The 20311-nt window shown below is 37.4% G+C and overlaps 1 protein-coding gene across 1 annotated transcript in view; it reads right to left on the reverse strand.

The window, feature by feature from the left end:
• The window catches only part of CIT (citron rho-interacting serine/threonine kinase), a 74983-nt gene that overhangs the window by 33004 nt on the left and 21668 nt on the right, over positions 1–20311 (reverse strand). Inside the window, exons 11-22 of the mRNA XM_067306807.1 lie at positions 18978–19083; positions 17963–18106; positions 16495–16614; positions 12799–12969; positions 12482–12541; positions 11866–11919; positions 10552–10692; positions 10051–10176; positions 6176–6271; positions 4665–4781; positions 4113–4222; positions 1052–1226 (exon numbers count right to left, since the gene is read on the reverse strand). Of these exons, the coding sequence (XP_067162908.1) occupies positions 1052–1226; positions 4113–4222; positions 4665–4781; positions 6176–6271; positions 10051–10176; positions 10552–10692; positions 11866–11919; positions 12482–12541; positions 12799–12969; positions 16495–16614; positions 17963–18106; positions 18978–19083 (1420 nt within the window). The remainder of the gene's footprint in view (positions 1–1051; positions 1227–4112; positions 4223–4664; positions 4782–6175; positions 6272–10050; positions 10177–10551; positions 10693–11865; positions 11920–12481; positions 12542–12798; positions 12970–16494; positions 16615–17962; positions 18107–18977; positions 19084–20311) is intronic.

The following is a 20311-nucleotide window of genomic DNA, read 5'->3' on the forward strand; positions in this document are numbered from 1 at the left end:
ATCTTTATATCTATGTAAACATCATATACATTTTGCAATTTACTTTCATACTTCATTTTCCCTTCAAATTCTTTTTAAATATACCGACCAGATCTCCTGGCTCTAGGTTTACTTGAATGGCTTCTTTTGAAGATCTTTTTGAGGCAAATATCACCATGTTCAGGGATAAACATGTCACTTCCAGAAATGGATAAGAACTGAACAAGCAGCACAACAGATCTCAGTGCTCAAAATCAATTGCAAACCTTAGCACTTTCCTCGAGTTGTCTGCTATTGCATGTGAATCTGTCTGTTGTGTTGCAGATGCGGGACAAGTCTGCCAGAAACCTTATACTGGTCCCAAACAACTTCTGGTCAAATACGGACGTATGTTGGTCATCCAACCCCCTTAGCTAAAGATAAGATTTCAGTCTTAGCTCAAAACCAGTGGAGTGAGACTAGAGAAGGTAAAAGAAGATTTGAAGTGGATCCAAACTAGTTGACACAAAACTAAAAACAAAGAATGAACCACAGCTCACAAATCTTTCAAAATGCATATTTTCTATTACTGTTAGGTTTCCAGAAAACTTCTGAAAATCATCCACAAAGCAGCATGTTTCCTATTTTCTTAAAGCATTTTTGTTGTGTCCTTTGGTTTCTGTTCTACAATAAAATATAAACTGAATCTTTAAGTCTGCAGTTAAGCTGGTCATTGTACCTAACTAAGCTTTTTTCCCACAACCATTCTAGCTGGACAATATTATAAGGATACTGTACAAAAAATAGTAAATGCAATTCTAAGAAAGCTAAATAATCTGAAAGTTAAGATTTTGTTAGGTCTAAGAAAGACAAACCCTGACTACTTACTCTTAGCTCCTTCCAATGAGCAATCTTTTTTTTAACTCCTGGGAAAAATAAAGCATCACTAGGCCAAAATAAAGTAATACACCTTAAAATACCATTATTTAAAGCACATAGAACTAGGACAACTTAATTCTAGTTCTCACTATAATACTTGAATGTACCACATTTTGAGTAAGTTTGTCTGGAGGGATTAAACCCAAGTTTTCACCTCTCGTAGCCTAGTCTCCAACTCCAACAGGCGGTTCTTGTCAGTGTGGTCTTGGTGACTCATTTTTTCCAACTGTTCTTCTAATTTTCGATTCTGGGCCTCTAACTTCCCAGCTTGTGTTTCCAAGTAGAACTTCTGTTGCCTGAGCTCTGAAATCATTTCTTCTTGGGCTTTCCTGATAGAAGAAAAACATAAGAAACAAACTCCAAATGTCCTTAGAGTGTGCCCTTTCACTGGGGTTAAGTAGGAAACAATACACTACAAGTTTCCTGTTAAGTAAAACAGTTAGACCCGAGTTAGCTCTTCATAGCCCAAATTCTACTTGCTGGTAAAGGAGGAAAAAAAAAAAAACCCAACTCTTTATTGCTGTCTGCAAAAGATTCATATACTAGTGGATTCACCAATATACATGCCCAGAACACTGAAATTTCATATATTTGCAAGTTGCACAGAAAAATGAATTCTCTAAATGGTAATCTACAGCACTGTCCAAGCTACAGTTCATTCTGTTCATTTCACCAATGACTTGTTATATGTATTTCCATATAGGAAAAAAAATGCTAAGAATAGTTGCTTTCACACAATATATTTCCATGAGATGAGAGCAACTCTAAGGTTTAGGGATTTTATTTTTTTTTAATAAGTTGTAATGGATCTAGGACAAGTTTTTAACTCTGTCTACACCGAAGCAAAGTTTTGTTGTCTCTGATCAAAGTCTTAATTTATAAAGTGAAAAAATAGTTACTTGTGCTCATAAGAATTTTGAGAGCTGGTAACACCTGCTAAAGGCAAGAATTAGTTATTATCATAAGAATTTGAAATTGATACTTCCATTAAAACAACACATTAAAAAAACCCTCTTTCTACATTATTTACAATTCCTAGAATCATTTTATCATTCATTTGAAAATTCTGCCTCATATAGTGCTTTCCACTTAGGAACCTCACAAAGCTCTACGTATATTAATGAACCAACATTTTAAGAAGCTCACTGTGAGATAAGCTGTTATTAATCCTATCCCAGAAAAATTATGTGGGTTGCCCAAGATAGGAAGACTTAACAAATAGGAAGACTTAACAAAACTAGAAATAGAACCTAATTCTTCTGACTCACATTTCTGTGCATCGCAAACAGAAACACCCTTTCTCTTTTTTTTAAATTTACCTCAACAGATTATTGGCAGCCAGAACTGTCAAATGGTGTTATTTCTCTTCCTACAGTTTACTGGGCTATCTGCTCAGGAATCTGGTAATCATTAGTTTCCTTAGGTATTAATGGGTAGCACTGTATTTCACTACCTACTATCTATCTGAGTTTATCGCTGCCTTTATTACATTTTTCCCAGTTCTCTCACACTGTCAAACGTTGCTTTTTTCACAGTCTGAGAAATAAAAGAAACAGGACAAAGAACATGGAATTTTATGTCATGAAAAAACTGTACTGAAGTTTACCGCAGCTATCTGGAGAATGTTCATTTCTAGTTCTTGTAAGCGTTTACTTCTTCAGTGAATAGCATCTGACAAAATTCCAGCAGAGCTGAGGTTTTACACTCAGTTCAGCACCAATACTGCGACACTAGGCCTTACATATGTTTCCCAGGGACAAGTTGAGAGACTACTACTGTTTTCTTCAGCCTGATGGCAAGTTATGGCTTTTGCTTCCACAACAAATTTCCTGGGTGATTAACTGGAGGTCATCTGGAGTATACACAACCAGAGTATAAAGCAACTCAGTAATTAGCTTTCTCAGCTATTTCTGTGAATATTTTTGGCTGCTCAGGTTAAAAAAACTCGCCAGATATTTGAAATATAACAAAAATTAGTGCCATTACATAGCTGGAGGCATAATCAGCACTGAAAAGAAAAACAAAACAAAACAAAGCAATTCTTTATCAAAATTCATCCTTGCTTGACTCCGTTCAATATTACAGGTGGATCTGTCCAAGCACTGCCCACAGAGACACTATCTAACATTGCATCCAGCAGCTGACAGACACCAAAAGCATTTCTGCAGACAGCCAAACTCAATGAATCTTTTAACTCAGTAACAGCATATGCTACATTAGCCCTATCTTGCACATCAAACAATCTGTGCTCTTTCCTATACTTGAAGTAGGATGTCTTTAAGTCATTTAGGAACGAAAAACAGCTCTATAAAGATAAGGAATCTTAGTTAAAATACAAAGCAGGCACTCGGAAAGATCTGATACAGAAGATCAAAAGGTCCAAGGTTTGCTCTGTGTTTAAAAAACAAAAATAATTCACCAGCAAAATAGTTGCTGATTGCACAGTGATTCAGGATCATGTTAGATCTTGGCCAGTAGGATTCCCAAAACACTGAACTGACTATTACACTGGTCATTGATAAGGAGAACTAAAGAGAGGCTGAAATGGAGAAGTCAGTAGAAATATATGAAAGTGCTATCCGGATTAGGAAGAAAACAAGAATTGAAGCAGAATTCCGAAGATGAAGCTGGGATATCTTCTACTTCATTTCACTTATGCCCATTTCAGGAAGCAACTGTCTCACACTTGCAATGAGCATCTCAAAAACTTGCAGGAAAACTCTTGGCTTAAAATCCAGTTTTCTCACTTGTCTTGTCACTGATAGGATAGGAAGGAAAATTTGTGAAGGAAAAGTATTTAAAGTTTTCCATTTCAACATCAAGTAGCTGTCATAGGAACCAAGGGAAATACAAATCTATTAGCAATACATATGTTCTGAAAAGGAATATATGTCCCTCCAGAGGTATCTCAGACTTTAAAATTATTAGGATTCATTTAACACATTTGGTAAAGTTGCATAAAGAACCAGCCTCAGGAAAGGCTCCAAAATAAACATAGCAATACAACCAAATTTTACTAGTCATGTTTGAGAAAACACACAATAAGCATTGAACTACAACTATTTGAAGAATGAGCACATTTTTGCATCACAGATGATAAAAACAAGGGAGGAGCACAGCAGACCTGCAGAAAAGAACTGGTTTTAGGTTTAGATAATAAATTTTCCTGAGAGCTGTTCAGTAGTGACCAGTTGGCTAGCAGTTGCTATACTTACATGTTCCTCTGGGTAAAAAGGCTGCTATTTGCTGCCAGCTTATTGGCTTCAGACAGTTCCACTATTCTCTGCTCCAGTGACCTAATCTTTGAATCCATGGCATTGATCATCTGAAACAGAGCAGTGTGCCTTTGAGATTGCACAACCAAAGTGATTTTAAAGGCAATGTTTAAAAAAAAAAGTCTCCAAAACCTTGTGCAGAAACAAATAAAAGAATAAACATCAAACGGTGAAACAAAGGAGCACCACAGATGCAAATATCAGAACCATTTACAACTGTTCTTCTACTGCTTTAATACTGAGGCAAGCAGCTATTATATTACCTGTGCACTACATGACTGGTACACAACAAGCTATCTGGCTACTTTTAAGGAAATGTTCTTGAAGATATCTTAAATTTAAAAAAGCCTTTTAAAATTATTATTAATCAGTAGATTTCCTTCAACACAACTCAGCAGCAATGCAAAACCTCAAAGATGACTATCTTGCTCAAAATCAAAGTCTCAAAAGCTGCTCTTAAAATGCTTTGATTTCCAGTTCAGCTACACATACCGCCTTCTGTTCAGCCAGGACTTTACATTTTTCACGTGCTTCTTCTTCATGTCTTCTCAGCATATTCTCAAGTGCTTCCTTATCAGCAAGATCTTTCTTCATCTGATTTTCCAGCACCTATATAAAGACATTTCTTTTGTTTAATTTATCTTTGTTTTATTGAGCAAAGGGCAAACAAAAAGAAAATCATCAAGAAAAATAGGAGTGTATTAAGCAATTGATCATATCTCAAGCAAAAGTAGAGCCAACATGCAATGGCACGAAATACCTGGAACATCAAACTCAAAAAAGAATGTTTCTCAGTCACCCTGAAGACTGAATTTAATGATGGAATTTTATGAAGACAGAAGCCATTGTTGATTATTTTTTTTTAGGCCCTATAAACTGTCCAAGAAACATCCCAGACTAATGCAACAGAAAAGCCTGGACACCACAGGATACCTTTTACTGTTCCAGTGATATCCATCCCATATCCTGTATCCCTTTCATCTGGCTTCCTGATTTCTCCTACAAAACCTCTATCATATGTCCCCATTACACATGGGTTCTGTTTTTCTTCTAATTCCTTTCCTGGTCCCTATCCTCTTTCCAGTTTTTATGTCAGCATTTTTCCTTTCCCAACATCTACCTCTGAGCTTCCTGTTTTCTGTCATTCTCCTCTCATTCTTGAATACTATCACATGCTAAAATCTGCCAGGAAACCCTCTTCTATTTTTCCTTCATGTTTCTCTCACAGAAATTTCTTTTCTTCTCTTAAATACTACATCCTCTTAAATTTACAGTGAAATGTAGAGGTATAGCCCTAAGTAAACATAATAGACAAAGAGAGCTGGAAACAGATCATATTTACTAGAAACAAAGACCTTTACAAAATGCACTGGCTGACTATTGTAGGTTCTTTAGAAAAATCCTTAAGTAGAGCACATACTCCCATTTCCCAGCTTGCTCTTCCAAATTTTAGATGGTGTCTATAATTCTACTTCTAACTGTTTATTAAAGTCTTATGCTACCCTGGAAAAGACAAAAACAGAGTGGGTGTTTTATGTGGCTTCTTGGCAGATGTTACAGCTCCAAGAGGATGAAATTTCAGAAATGCTGTAGTATTTGCTGAATTTAAAACTTCCGGGTAAGCTGTGTGAATTCTCTTAAATAAATTAGAAGATCAATGGTAGGAACTGAAAGCCTTTTCAAGATGTGAAATCCAACAGCATTAAGTAGGAATTATTTAGTTAACAGTGGTCAAGTTACAATTAACAGCTGGATTCCTATAGTTCTGACTTCCAATGCCACGTGCTTTAATACAGTGTTAAACAACAGATAAGGTACAATGGCACAGATTAGAAGGAAAACTTATTCAGATTTCACTAAGCTCTCTGAATAACACTTCAGCAGTGGTGAAGCAAGAAGGCAACTCACAAGACAAAGCAAATGGAGCCTAAAGGCAACTGTTTCTCCCTGAACCCATTCTACCTATAAGAATTTGTATGTAAATGATAAAAAGATATTTTTACTTTGAGTTTTTCCTCATAGAATTGTTCCTTCTGTTTCAGCTGCAACTCCAGATGTTGTGCTGCGATCTGAGCCTCACGATGCTTTTCTTCCAGCTCCTAAAGACAGCAGGGATTCATATTCAGACACACAAGTAAACAGTCAGTTCTCTGTATGTGTATTGTACGTGTATCAAATGTTCATTCATTCTCATATTTTAAGACTTCGTACTATAAAATCTCTAGACCATAGCTGTCATTATGAAAAAGTATTATGAAAGCAGCACATTATCAATTTTAAGCTTTGCATGTTGCTGCAGACCAATCTACTCTACAACTGCAGAGACAGAAATCTTTGGTTTTGGCAATATACACCTCCAAGTAAGAACGTCTCTTTTCCAATAAAGTATTCCCAAAGATGGGCCAAGGATGTTTTGTGACAACAAGCAGTTATAAACACTTCATGGCTGCATTGGCATTGCAGGAAGTTCAGACATATTTTTAACAAGCTCTCTCACAGAAGGTCTCAATAAAGCGGGTTTTGCTATCTACGCTTTTCATTCTACATTCACAGAATGGGAATAGTATTTACTTTGCTGTATTCCTCAGAGGAATGCTGTCAGGATAACCATTAATAAATTGCTTTGAAAGTGAAAAGTACAGGATGCAATATATATGGTAGATGGTACCAGAATATTTTTATTCACTTTATCTCACATGGATAGTTTGAGCTGAGCACAGTAAGGACTTAAATAATTCTGCACTTCAGAAGTTAGCTATTTTGGTAAGAGGAACATTCTGTTGTCTGAATATATTACTGAGAATATATCTCTAAACATCTTTCAAGAGGACACCTCTCAAGAGTTGAGTTTAGAACTTTATGCTCATTCATTGCCATATTTGCCATTGCAACAATTTCTTTAGAACAACAGGCAGGTCCAGATCTATAGTTCACTACCAGCAGGTTGACTATTGCATAGATAAGTTCAAGTTTTGGGATGCCTCCAGGTCTCCTGCCTGCCTTTATAACTGCACAGTGAAGGAAAATTTCCTGATATTTCTACTTCAGCACACTTCCTACCCTCTTTTCTGACCTTCCTCATCTTGAAAACATACAAAGACTTCTTTGCTCCAGTAATTGCAATAAATCTCTTTTTCCAGAGGTAAAAATCAAATAGGAAGTTCACCAGAAGTAGGTCATCCACAATGCCTATTACCCGGCACTTCTGCATGGAATGGAGATTACTGCTTTTTGCAATTGAAATATGTCTCCCAGCAACGAGAGGGACAATTTACCTCCCCCGAAAGCCCACACGTTTTAGGTCCTGGCAATGAATCAGACAACCAGATCAGCACAGCAGCTTCAATGCTACCAGCATCAGGCTGCTCATATTGCAGAAGAAGCTTCACCAGTGTCTGAAGTGGCACTTTAAAGCCCGTGTGGGCTTAAAAAGGTAATCTTTTACCATTCCAGTTCTCGTTTACTATTCTCTATATAGCTCTAACTTTCAGTCATTGTTACCATCATAGTAATGATCTACACTTTCAAGCAGTAATAAGTAACTTCTCTAACTTGTTTCTTAGCTTTTATTCAGTTCTCTACAGGCAGATCAGCAGGTCTTCTCAGGTACTGCTAGATCTCTCAAATGTTTCTTCTCTTACAAGTCCTATATCTGCTTTCAGCTTTTTCATCAAAAACATAAAAAAAAAAACAGGATATCTTCGCTCCTATGCTTTCATTCCTTCTTCCCCACCTCCTCCAGGGCCTTATGAGACTTCTTATAGAAATAACAAAGATCAAATCCAAACAGCATCATGCTTCAGAATTAAGTGATCTCTCAAAAGCAATTCAGGCATCATACATCACAATCTTATATACTATCACCAAAAAAATCCCTCCTAGAAGAAGGGTATTGCTATTCCTGAGAGATGTTTACACAAAAAGCTCTCAGCTAGCCTATTTTCATTCATTTTATTTGCTGTCCTTTCTGTCCTTTCTATACCAGGAAAAGTCAAGTATTTAAAGAGATCAGTTTGAGGGAAAGAAGAGGAGTAGAAGTGGAGAAAAAAAATTTTTAAAAGTAAACCATTACTCCATGCTCTCCAAATCAGAGCTGCAGGGGACTAGGAAAGACCCTGTAGGATTATTTCTTCAATTCCTGTTTGCCCTCTTCTATAAAATACCTTTGTGTTTCCCCAATATCCTGCCAGAACTCTCTGGAAATTATCTATAAAAACTGCAAAACATGTCCCATGGAGTAAAACAATTAGTAGGTATTTCTGCATTCCCTTCCAGTTTTTCCTCCACCGAGAATGTAATCAAAGCTGAGCTACAATGCCCAAATATACACAAGAGGCTTACGAAACAATTCAAAGTTTTACACTATTTCTAAATATAAAGTTGGCTCTGTGCCCAGCAAAGCCATAGTCTCCCGCTTACCATGCATTCATGTTATCAAAACAGTTTGAAGGAGAGAACACTATGAAAGACTAATTCTACCTTTTTTGAGACAGTGCTCCAATGTTCTGATCCTAAAGTCTACATATGCAGCTGTTACTCAGAACAAATACGGGTCATCTGCTGATTCTGAATACAATTATTTACACATTCCCATTAGGCCTTCCTCAGGTTTGTCTATACTCAGGATTCCTATCAATAAAAAGAACCATCTTTTTGACCTTATCATATATTCCAACATGTTCAAAACATTAGCTGTCCTGGTAGCAGCCATTAAAGAAACAAAGCAAAGAGAAAAAGTGACAAATATCTATTCCTTTTTAGGGCTACAGTTTTATCTAACTTTATTGAACCTTACATCCAAAAACCAATAGAGTAGATAAAATCCATAATGCTCCTTCTGTTAAACATTAACTGATCTTCCTTCACTTTGGCTACGAAAATTAAGTTTGCACAATATGTTATCAGGTCTGCCATGTCTTCACAACTTCAGTGAACACTTTTTTTCTTTCTACACTTTTTTATGTGTCCACTTTAAGAAACTGTCAAAAGTATTCTAACAAAACATTGCTGATGCAATAGAACAACATAATACAAATCTATAATTCATATTCTTGAGCAGCCTCTTTAGAGGTGTACTGCCCAGAAGACAAATATATTGGCTTTCATGACCCAGGACTGGAGAATGGCAATATAATAAAATTAAAAAGATCCCTTTCCCCTGTGAACTGACACCTTTGCAGCTGTAATGCAGAAAAGTCCATTACTGAAAGGGCATTAGGAACACAGAGAATTCATGAGAAACACAAATTAATTTAATTACTCCACTGTAAGATCATACTTCCTGTCCCAGGGAAGTAAAAGTGTTAGAAGCACCCTCTGCTTAGTTCACTGTAGACTAAAGTACCAACTAACTATAAAGACTTAATAGGTTTAACAAGGAGAGAAACAAGAAATTGCCAACAGAGAAGGTATGTGGGTGAAAATGGATCTCTGACAAATATTATCTTTGGAGAAGAACAGTTTAGATGACTAATTTCACTCTGCTACAAAATGTAAGCATTTCAAGTAGATCCGACCTCTAAATTCCTTTGCAATTTAGTTTAAAAGCTAGATATCGATGCTTTTATTGTTGCAGAACCTTGTACTGAAAATGTTTTATGTCTGAAACAAACATTAGGTAATTAATTTAAATATTACTAAGTTGACTTAAAAGCGCTCCCACTGAGGCAACTAGAATTTTAAAGTAGTCTTAAGATTACAGGTACAGGAGCACTGTACCTTGAGCACTCAAGTTATTTCCAGTATGAGTGGTACATGAAACCAATCCCTTTATCTAACAATTTCCACCTTATTCTATGCAATTCTATGTCTTCTGTTCCTTTCCTACCCCTTTCTTACAAACTCTTACCCTTTATCTTTCATTTTCACCTCTGCTCACCAGAATTTTTTCTGCCATCTGTTGAATCTGTTGAGATTTAGTCTGAATATCTTCCTTAAGACGGTTTTCTCTTCGTTCCACAGTCTCTAACCTCTTCACTTGATTCTCCAGAGAATGGCGCCGTTCCTGCAGAGCAATTATTAATTACCATTTAGGCTAACCAACTTTGGATTATCACACAGCAATAAGTAGTCTCTGGAAAAAGTCAGCTGAAGCAATCAGTATGTGGTTGTCTTTTAAATCTGAAATCCTCCTCATGCATCAAATCCCTTATCCTAACCACATGTCCATAGTGAGTCCTCACTGAAAATAAAATCAGCCTCTCTGAGTTTTCTTCACAGAAATATATTTTTTAATTAAAAATGGATTAATGTCTAACATCACTTTCCTACAAAGCGTTACTACAGGAATACAAGCTATTCACAGTCATCCAGCTGAGGGTTCCTAAAACTAAACACATCCCCATAACTAATTTACTCTAGACAGACATTCTCCACTCACCTCTGCTTCAAGCAATTTCTTCTTCATGCTTTCATTAGAATCTTCCCGATTCTGCAGTTTCTCCAACTCTTTCTCAGCTCTTTCCTTTGCTTGACGGATATTCTGAAGAAGTTCAGTTGCTTCAGAGCTAGCTTTCACAGCCTAGGTCCAAAGGAGAAAAAAAAGTATTATAAGAAAAACACACACAAAAATTTGCAGCATGAAAAGTTCATAACCTCAAGATGTTCAATATCCTGAATAAAACTGCTACAGAACTTTGGTCTAACAGTCTAAAATTAAGACAACCTACAACTACCATGGGAACCCAAATTTTAACTTCTGTTAGATGATTCATTCCTGTTTGACAAATACTTGGAAATGCAAGAGAACTACATGTTTGTCTTCTGTACCAGAAGTTTCTAGTTGTCTCTATGTACTGAAGGTAAACTCTAGCCCCAAATTCAGCTCAAATGCCAGAAAAGGGCTCGCAAAATAATGTTGCTAAAACACTAGATTTACCGATAAATAATTTCTTAGAATTAATGAAAAGAGGCGGAAAAAAAGTAAAACATGACTTTTTGGAATATTAGAAGTATCATTTCTATATAGTTAGGCCTCCCTATACATACTCCAGATCGCTAATCCTGAAAAAAGCCCTCTTTAGTGGGGAGCCAAGTTTGAAAAAGCTCTCTCACTGTATTACTATGACAAGCCCTTTCTTTTCTGCTAAAAGACCCCAAAAGAGAAGTGTATCGTCTAGAACAAAGGATTTTCCATACCGTTCGTACAGTGCCTTCTTAAGTGACAGACTGATCACAACTACCAACATTAGATATTATGTAATTCCTTCAGCTTACATTGCTAAGGTTTTTTATTTCTGTTGTGAACCCTTACTGTTCAACCTATTTACTGTGAATAACTGAATGGGAAAGTAATTTTGCAATTAAAACAGTATACTGGGAGACTAAACTGAGTCCAACATATATTTTACTAGTGAGCTGAAAAGATCTGAGCCCTGGTCTTCAAAAGTAAGAGACCAGTGCATTGCACACAGTATACCTAAACTGGCCTTTCAAATTAGAATTTGTCTACACTACTCCAGTTCTGACTCAGCTTCATTTGTAAAAATAAACACTGTTGACACGTCTCAAGAGCAGAAAAGCATTTTGAGAACACCAATGATTTCAGATACCAGCTCCCACCCCCTTTTCCCTATCATCCCCCATGCTATGACTAATTCTATTTTTGAGTACGAAACAAAGCGCATCCCTCCCCTGCATTAAGGTTTCACTGGAAAATCTTGTGGAAAATTCATTTTCACCACTCAGACATTACCTTTGTCAGCTTCTCCTGCAGCTCCTGGATTTTGGCCTGCTGCTCTGTATTGATCTATAGTTAAAAAGAAAGATGGGGAAAAAAGAATGGTAAAACCCAAAAGGAAAAAAAATCCTCTGTACTTATGATACTGTATTTATTTTAATTCACTTCTCATAATCTTTGTTTCTCACTATAAATTCCAAGTTTCTCCCTATAAATTCCAATCCACAAAAAAGTGAAAATCTGCTCCCATTTTACTAACTTTTTATGTTTTGGTCACCAAGCAGACTTCCCAGCATGACAGAGCAATATTCAGAATTCTTTCTGTTTTTCATTTGCTATTCTTTATTCATAAAGAAAACTGTTATGTATTACTAACCTAACTCCAAACACAAATTACATATAACGGCTCGGCCTGTGTCCAGCTTCTGAACACAATCACTGTGAACAGCATTGTCAGACAGAGCTTTAAATCAAATCAGAAAGAACAGTGAATCCCACAGAGAAAAACACACACACAGAAAAAAAGGGATGCCAAGGTATGCATGCCACTGACTAGCCAAAGTCACTCTTGGCTTCTGCCCATAATACAAAAGACTCAGGAAGCAGGCTCGAGGACATTAAAGTAGCATACCTTCTCCAACTTGGAATACAACTCTCCTGCTTCAGTTTTTCCTTGATCTTTAGCCTGTAACTTAAATAAAAAATACATAACTCTCAGGAAAAGTTTTAGTATGCTGCACTTGTATTCAATCACCACCCCATGCGGTCGTAACACAAGCAGTTCCACAAAGTACAAATTAAGTCATTTGGAGTGTACAATTTAGAGCCGTTTTGCATTAGTTGTACAAGGCACACGCATCTTCGGAGGACTCGCACACAACTCGTGCGTGTGTAAAACAGCGCTAGAAATTCAAGCATAAGCTCCCTCTCCCATGAAGCCTAAACTACCTTTTGCAGTTTGTTGTGACTTTCAGTAGCTTTACGTTTGAATTCTTCAGCTGCCAGCCGGGACTCTCTCAACTCCGATTCATAAAGATCACTACGCCTGCGAGCCGAAATAAGATCCTCTTCTAATTGATTCATCATCAGCCTCATTTCTTCTACTTGAGCTTGATATTCCTGTGGTTGTGGCGGAAGGGAAGGATATTACATTTAGAGGCAAGAGAGGAAACACATGGAGCAGCAGATACCAGAATACTGATTGTGGGCAAGAGGCACAAAGTAAGAACATGTAGAAGAACAGTAAAGTACAAAATAAAATGATGACCAAAAAAAACACCACATATCCACAGTATTCCGGTTTGATTTTTGCCATTTTCAAGTCAATACCTCCTAAAAGACATACAATATAGTCAAAGCATTGATTTTTTGAGAATGGCTTCACTGCAGAAACACACACATACGTCTAGATACAAATGATAAAAATTACTTACATGTTCTTATTTCTAAAACACAAATATGCTTTTGAGTTGATGCCTCTACTAAATTCCCAGCTGCTTCCTCAATATATATTTTCTCAGGCTGATAATATGAGAATTACCACAGATCTGCACAGTTGGAGTAAAAGGAAAGAAGGAGAGGGAGGGGAGAGCACACTATGGCTTTTAGCCATCGGTTGTTTTCTCCTGACAGAGTTAAAAAAGCAAAAAAAGAACATAGTACTCTGCAGGGAAGACAACATAATATCAAACATTAACCTAGAAGAACTGTCTAAAAAGCATGTTTCCTATAGAAGATATTTGTCTACATAGGCAGAAATGATGATTCCCCATCCAGGACATTAGAAAGATAAGAGATTTGGATGGGGAAGGTGGGGGGGGGGGGGAGAGAGAAGATTTGAACTGAAGATATCAAGGAGATTGGTTATTCAAGCTGAGACTGACTCATGAGATTGCTTCTCTTATCTTCATTAGAAAAACAGAATTAAATTATGATTATTTAGCATTTAATAAGCCCTGTAAGTATATTTTCTTTTCATAAAATTACTTTAAACAGAAAAAAAGTATTTTTTATGAAGCAAAGAACAAGTAGAAAATATGTACATCAAGGGCTAGGACAGGGAGGGGTAGCAGGTCCACCTTTCTCACCATGTTAGTATCTTATGATACTCCTGACTACCCCCACATATTTAAAAGTGTAACTCTTCTGTCTCATGACAAACTCAAGTTTGTCATCACCCCTGACAGCCAGCCAGCTGCCCTTTGACAAGTGATCCCAGGAATACTGCACCTAATGTCATCCAGTGATTCTCTAGCAACATGAAAAGCTTACGCTGCTTTTTGAAGATGATGGACCTTTAACAGACTGCTTTCCTACCCATCGCTGAGGCTAAGGCACAGTGGCTCTTTGGTTCATACTCCCCACAGTGATTCTCCAGTTCATAAGGCAGACTGGGAACCTCACTCTTTCCAGCCAGTCTCTCTATGGGTGAGCTTATTTTCATGCTGGAAGGAACTGCAGCCTTTTATATTAAGTCAGCAATAAATAATCCTTTCACACAATCACATCTGTGAAGAAAAAGGCAGAACGGTTTGAAGGAATACATGTTCTGCTCAGAAATCATCATTTGTGAAGACTCTTCCACAACACTTAACTCTTTTATCAGCAAACACTTGATCAAGAATTACAAACATGACTTCAGTTGCTAGTGTGAAAATGAGTATTTTGGAGAGAGAGGAAAATGGGGAGGGAGGAAAGAGGGAAGAAGAGGAGATAATTAGTATTAGATCAGTTTTTCTTGTTTCTTCACATTTTCAAGACTATCCTTGAACAAATCTCACGATCAGGTCAGAGCAACAGGCCACATCGTTCAAACAGACAAAGAACACTCCCTCTTGCATATTAAACTTAATACACCTCAAATGGGTAAATGAACACAGATAATCAGAAGCAAAAGTTGGTCATAGTTTAAAAACATAGTTTAAAAACTAGATGTATTTAAGCACAGATGTATTAATGGCTTGGTCAGGGCATATACCTGAAGCAAGTGACATCAGGGCAGCTGCATACGAATGAACAGGCCTTTTTAAAAATATAAAGATCCAGACTTGTTGCAAGTTAATCCATTCATATGGTCTTTACCACCTATTGACCAGAACCCATGTTAAGAAAAAAAAACAACAACAACAAAAAACCCCACTCTCTGCTATTCAAGCACCCCAGCACAAGTTAAACCTGCAGTCCTACCCTGAAAATATCAAATGTTTAATTATTGTTTTGGAACTCTGATTTGCAGTTAACGTAACTGGTTCTCTCTCAAGCTTTGGCTATTCAACAGCAAAACTCTAAGGGACACTTCCACCTCACCTCCCCGTGCCCTCTGCCATAAAAAATAATGATCCAAGTTTTTTCTGGCTAAGGTCCACCTGCTGCTATGAGTCAGCACAACTGTCCCAGCATGTTTGATGCAGCGTTCCAGCACATGGATTTCAGACATGCAAGAACACCCCCAGATATGAAAATCTACTGCATATTCCAGATCTATCTGCTGACCTAAGCAGCACTTTAATAGCATGAATCTTAAGCAGAGTTAAAAGATTCCAGTATTTACCCTCGTGCACTTTGAATAAAAATTACTTGCACTACTTCTCCTCTGCCGAATGAGTCTGTACATTTTAAGAATCTGTTCGTATTTATTGTCACCAAAAGTGTTCCACACTTCAATATTTAAAGCAACTTTGCTAATGAAGCATTAGACCCCAGTCTAACGAGCTTTAGATCCCTTGCATTACATAAAACAACCATCCAAAAGAATGCTGTAGATGTCTATGGAGGCCTGCTACATCCAGAGGGTTGTTTTTGCATTTCATTACTTTTTACATAAGAGCTGCTCATGTCTTGAGAATTAGTACCAAGGTTTCTGGGCTTCCTTGTCTCAAACACCATGAGATTAGTCAGTCAATGTTTGTAAAGCGCTTTGAAGATGAAAAACAGCAGATAATTGCAAAGAATTGTTTAAACTCCATAGCAAATTTCAATTTCTTTTTCTCAATATAATGTGTTGCTATTAATCCACAAAACTGAATGGATTCTGTCTTGCAGACTATTTTTAATCCTAGAAGTGTCCACATTTGTCACCATATTTTCATTTAATTTTGACATTTTTTTCCTTCTGACCTCTATGGATTAATGAATTCTCAACATTCTTCTGGTGGGAAAAAAATTATGAACATCTACTTCACAAGGATATTAACTCAGGGAAAGAACAGTTAGGCACCACAGATTCTATTTTGAAAGACTACTGAACATTTTAAATGGTCAGATAAGAAAAAAACAAAATTAAGGCTAGCTCAGTTCTCTTGCAGGTAAAGATTCGTGAATGTGCAATGAAAGTTAACCGTAGTTAAATCTGTTTAGCTTGACCATTTACAATGGATAGTTTTTTCTAATGCAGCATATTACTAAAGTATTGCAGCCTTCTCCTAAGTTGGCTTTATAGACAAAGTACCTTCATGACCAGGAAAAGAAAAATTTTAGGTTTGGAGTTTGTAATTACTTGCAGTATACACAGAAGTGTCATTTTGTCTCTTCTCATTTTGTTTAAGAAACCACATGAAAACACAGATTGAGAGTCATCATAGCCCACCAACATAAAATGCAATCCTGGCAACAGAGCCCCCCTGCTCCCCAAAGAAGCAGGTATACCTGTTCTTTGATCTCTTGCAGTTTTCGGCTCTGTTCTCTGATATCATGAAGTAGCTGTAGTGCCTTATCATCTTCCTGAGAGACCTCCATCCGTGCCTGCTCCAGGCTTCGCTTTAAGCTCTGCAGAAAGCAAAGTGTTCAATACACAGAGTCTTTAGCTTTGTAGATGGCTGCATAATAAAGATCTTTAGCTATGGAAACTCCTCCTTGAATATTGTAAGGCATCAAAAATTGAGGCACCAGTGGTGAAACCCTGAAAAATTCATGGCGAGAGCTTCTTCCATCTGGATAGAAGCAGTCCATTTTACAAACCATTATCTGCTACACTGAGATCTTAGTTCAAATCTCTACTTCCTCACATCAAATTTGGAGACTACAACCAAACACAGATTACAAAAGACATCCATTATTGACAGCATTTATCTATCTTTTATCTAGCACAATTAATTCACAATCTAGACACAATCCTCCAACTTCATGTAACTAACAATCCTGTTCATTTTTCTTGTTGCTGTTCAAGTGAGTTAAATCCTTTAATCATCGTTAAAACTTTTTAAAAGGGCAGAAGAACTGCTTCAGGATCTCACCGCATCCTCTGCCTGCACATTTCAAGACAGATCAGCAGTCCTTCTATCAATGTACAATTCTGTATCATTCTTCCCCCAAAAGATACAGTTAGTTTACTTATTTACCTAGTAGATTCTGGTATGGGAAAATCACTCAGCCTAGTTTCAAGCTGTATCTCCCAACACACATACCCATTAGGAATGCTTCTCAATTCTCTTAAACAGAGTAGTATCTGGATTTTTGTTCTTGGTAGGAAAGGGGAAACAGCAATATACCCAACTGCGAATACAGAGACTATTAGCTAGAATGAAAATACCCTCACCGGAATCTTGCCAAGACAACGGCAAACATTCCTACTCCCTGAAAAATGGTAAATGACCTCTAAAGACGTAGCTTTAGGGTCACATTTTTATATTCTATCTGAAAAACAGCAGCTGTCCTAGCATCACCCCTGCCATTATGCTGGGAAACTGGATCAGCCTGAACTCAGAATACCACAGACTGAGGCAACAGCATTGTTTCATCTTACTTGACTTGAAAATTTCCCTCTAGCTACTGATTAGGCCTCATCCTTCTCTGGCTAAGCAACTTGGAAGAAGTCAAACCCAAGCATGTTCTAGCACAGTTGGTTGGACAAGAATTGCAGATAACTTCAGCAAGACCAGAACAGTAGTTATTCCTATATGATGTTCTAAGCACACAGCACTGAAACAAAGTTTAAGTAAAACTATCAAACAAGCCTTTACAGTATTCTGCAAACAATTTAGTGCTCCATTTTCAATAGATGTCTTCTCGTATATTCTCTCCATCAAGCACCCCACTGAAATCATGATGGAAAAGAAAGCCAAAGACCACCAGACTTCAGGCCTTCAGAAGAAAAGGGACTAGTGTAAAGGCTCACACTGCATTCTGTGATATAGGTGGCCAGGTCCTGCTCCAGGAGGGATCGCTGGGTCTCAGAGGCTTTCAGTTCCACCTCCTTTTGGCTAAGTACAGCCTCCACCTCTGACACTCTCCGGTGCAACCGCGTCATTTCCTGCTCCATCTGCAATAAATATCAAGAGGTTATAAAGAGGGCTTCAAAAGGCCTTGTTAACTGCTACTTTCAGACCTCTGTGAGGAATTTGTCTCCAAGAGACTCCTAGCTATATTTTTCCAAATGGTGTTTAAATTCCGATACCATTGTCTCTGCTCCAGGAATGCACAGTTCTTCTCAAGGACAAGTAGTAAGTCTAAGTCACCCCATTCATTCAAGCTGCTTGTTCATATTCAGTCACTCTTCGAACCCCAGTTAGCAAAGAAGCCACAATCATTTTTCACCTGATTTGCAGAGATGGGTCACTTTAACCTTATCCCAAATCCATGTTGCACCAGAAGATGGTTCCCCCCCATCTCCTTGTCAGGAGCAAATGGTCAAATCCAGAACAGAGAAGGGAGAAAAGTAATTGAACTCTCATAAAAGTCTCAAACAAGCAGTGAGTTTTAAAAGACTCCACTGGGTTCCCTTTATTCGAACACAGCAACTGTTATAGGATGTTCACCATAACCAGTGATGTGACAACAGTTACATAAGTAGAAGCTGATGAATTAAGAAGAGAATCTCAGAATAGAATTGCTGTAATTGTGCGACTGATGAAGAGGAGGCACGGCCTGCAGGAAGAAGCGGTCGTCTGTGTCATGCTGAGAAAAGGACTGTTTAAAATCCAGAGCCACTTCTTGTTAAGATAAAAGTATCTAGAGCAACAGCATGGCCTAAATTCATCTCCCTTTGTACTGGACAGGAAGCCACCTCACTGAAGGAAAAGCACTTTGCCCACCACGAATCTGGATGATCAGCAGCATCTGACAGATTCCTTGACATACAGTGGTTGTAGATTCCTGGTGCAATGGAGATGGCCAATCGCATAAATAAATACCTTGTGACACTTGTCCTGGGCGTCTTGGAGTTCTTTGCTCTTGAGAAGAAGTTTCTTTTCCATGGAGCTGACCTTGGCTGGAGAGTCCAAACTTGAAAAAACAGATCTAAAAGAGCAAAGCCAAACAGCACATAAATATAGGCAAAAGGTACAGAAATCAGCACTTGTGCCGCCTTGGTAAAGTCATTGGGCACTTGTACTAGGATAAAAGAAAGGTGCAGCAACCACAATCTAACAGGTATCATGTCGGACCAAACATACTATAAAACCTGATGACACTATGTCATTATTAAACAACACATAAGCACTTCTAGTTACAATATTAGTATTTTTCATCAATGATTTTTATGTCAGAGTAGAAAACAATAAACCACGGGAACATTTCTGCATAACTCTTGTACAGATTTATAAGTGTAACAAAAACAGAGCATAAAGTCATTTTAACCATTTGGAAAGATAAGTTTTCAAAGACTTTCTTATTTACTGTACCTTATTGTTAAATAGATTCTAAAACTATAATCAAACAAAGTACAAAAGCACCAACATTTTCAGCATGTAATAATCTCCACTGCAGAAAGAAGAATGTCATTTCCTTAGTTACCTTCTGTGATTCAAAACTGAACTGAAACTTTCCCAACCCAACTCAGATGATCCCACGAGCTCCATCAACATCAATATGATTAGTCACATTGCAGAACTTCAGAGCTGCACTTACAAGTTGTGTCTCATGAAAAGAATTACTTAACTGCACTATTCAATGCAGTTGGATTCCAGAAAACTGAGGAAAATATTTACAATTTCTTAAGCTTTCTGTCTAATTGGGTCTCTACATCTAAAAAGTTTACCATTTCTGTTAGTCAAAATTCATTCTAGAAAAGGATAAGAAGCCACTCAATGCTTTGAAGCATATTTATAATGTTTGCAGTCTTAAATATGTAATCTTCGATCAAAAATAATTAAGTATATGCATCAAAATATAATTTTAAAAATCACATTCTCCCTTGCATAAAATGATTCAAACTAGATATTTAAGCAGTTAATGATGGAACCAGTGTTAACTGATAGTTGAAAATGCATAAGTACAATGAAGGTGCTAATAAAAGATCATGCAGTCTGCCCACACAATGCTTTCTGATTCTCCTGGCCACAGTTTGGTATGCAGCCAGTTATCCCCATGGAGAAAAATGAGCTTCGAGCAGCTCTCTGCATATAGCCATACACCCACACGCAGCAGCACAGTCTCTTCTTAACACCAAGAAAAGTTTGATTCTATCACCACCATTTTCTGGGAAAAAATCTACTCCTAAATCCGAATATATATGCAAGATAGTCAC

The sequence above is a fragment of the Apteryx mantelli genome, chromosome 17, assembly GCF_036417845.1.
Source record: "Apteryx mantelli isolate bAptMan1 chromosome 17, bAptMan1.hap1, whole genome shotgun sequence".
Lineage (NCBI taxonomy): Eukaryota > Metazoa > Chordata > Aves > Apterygiformes > Apterygidae > Apteryx > Apteryx mantelli.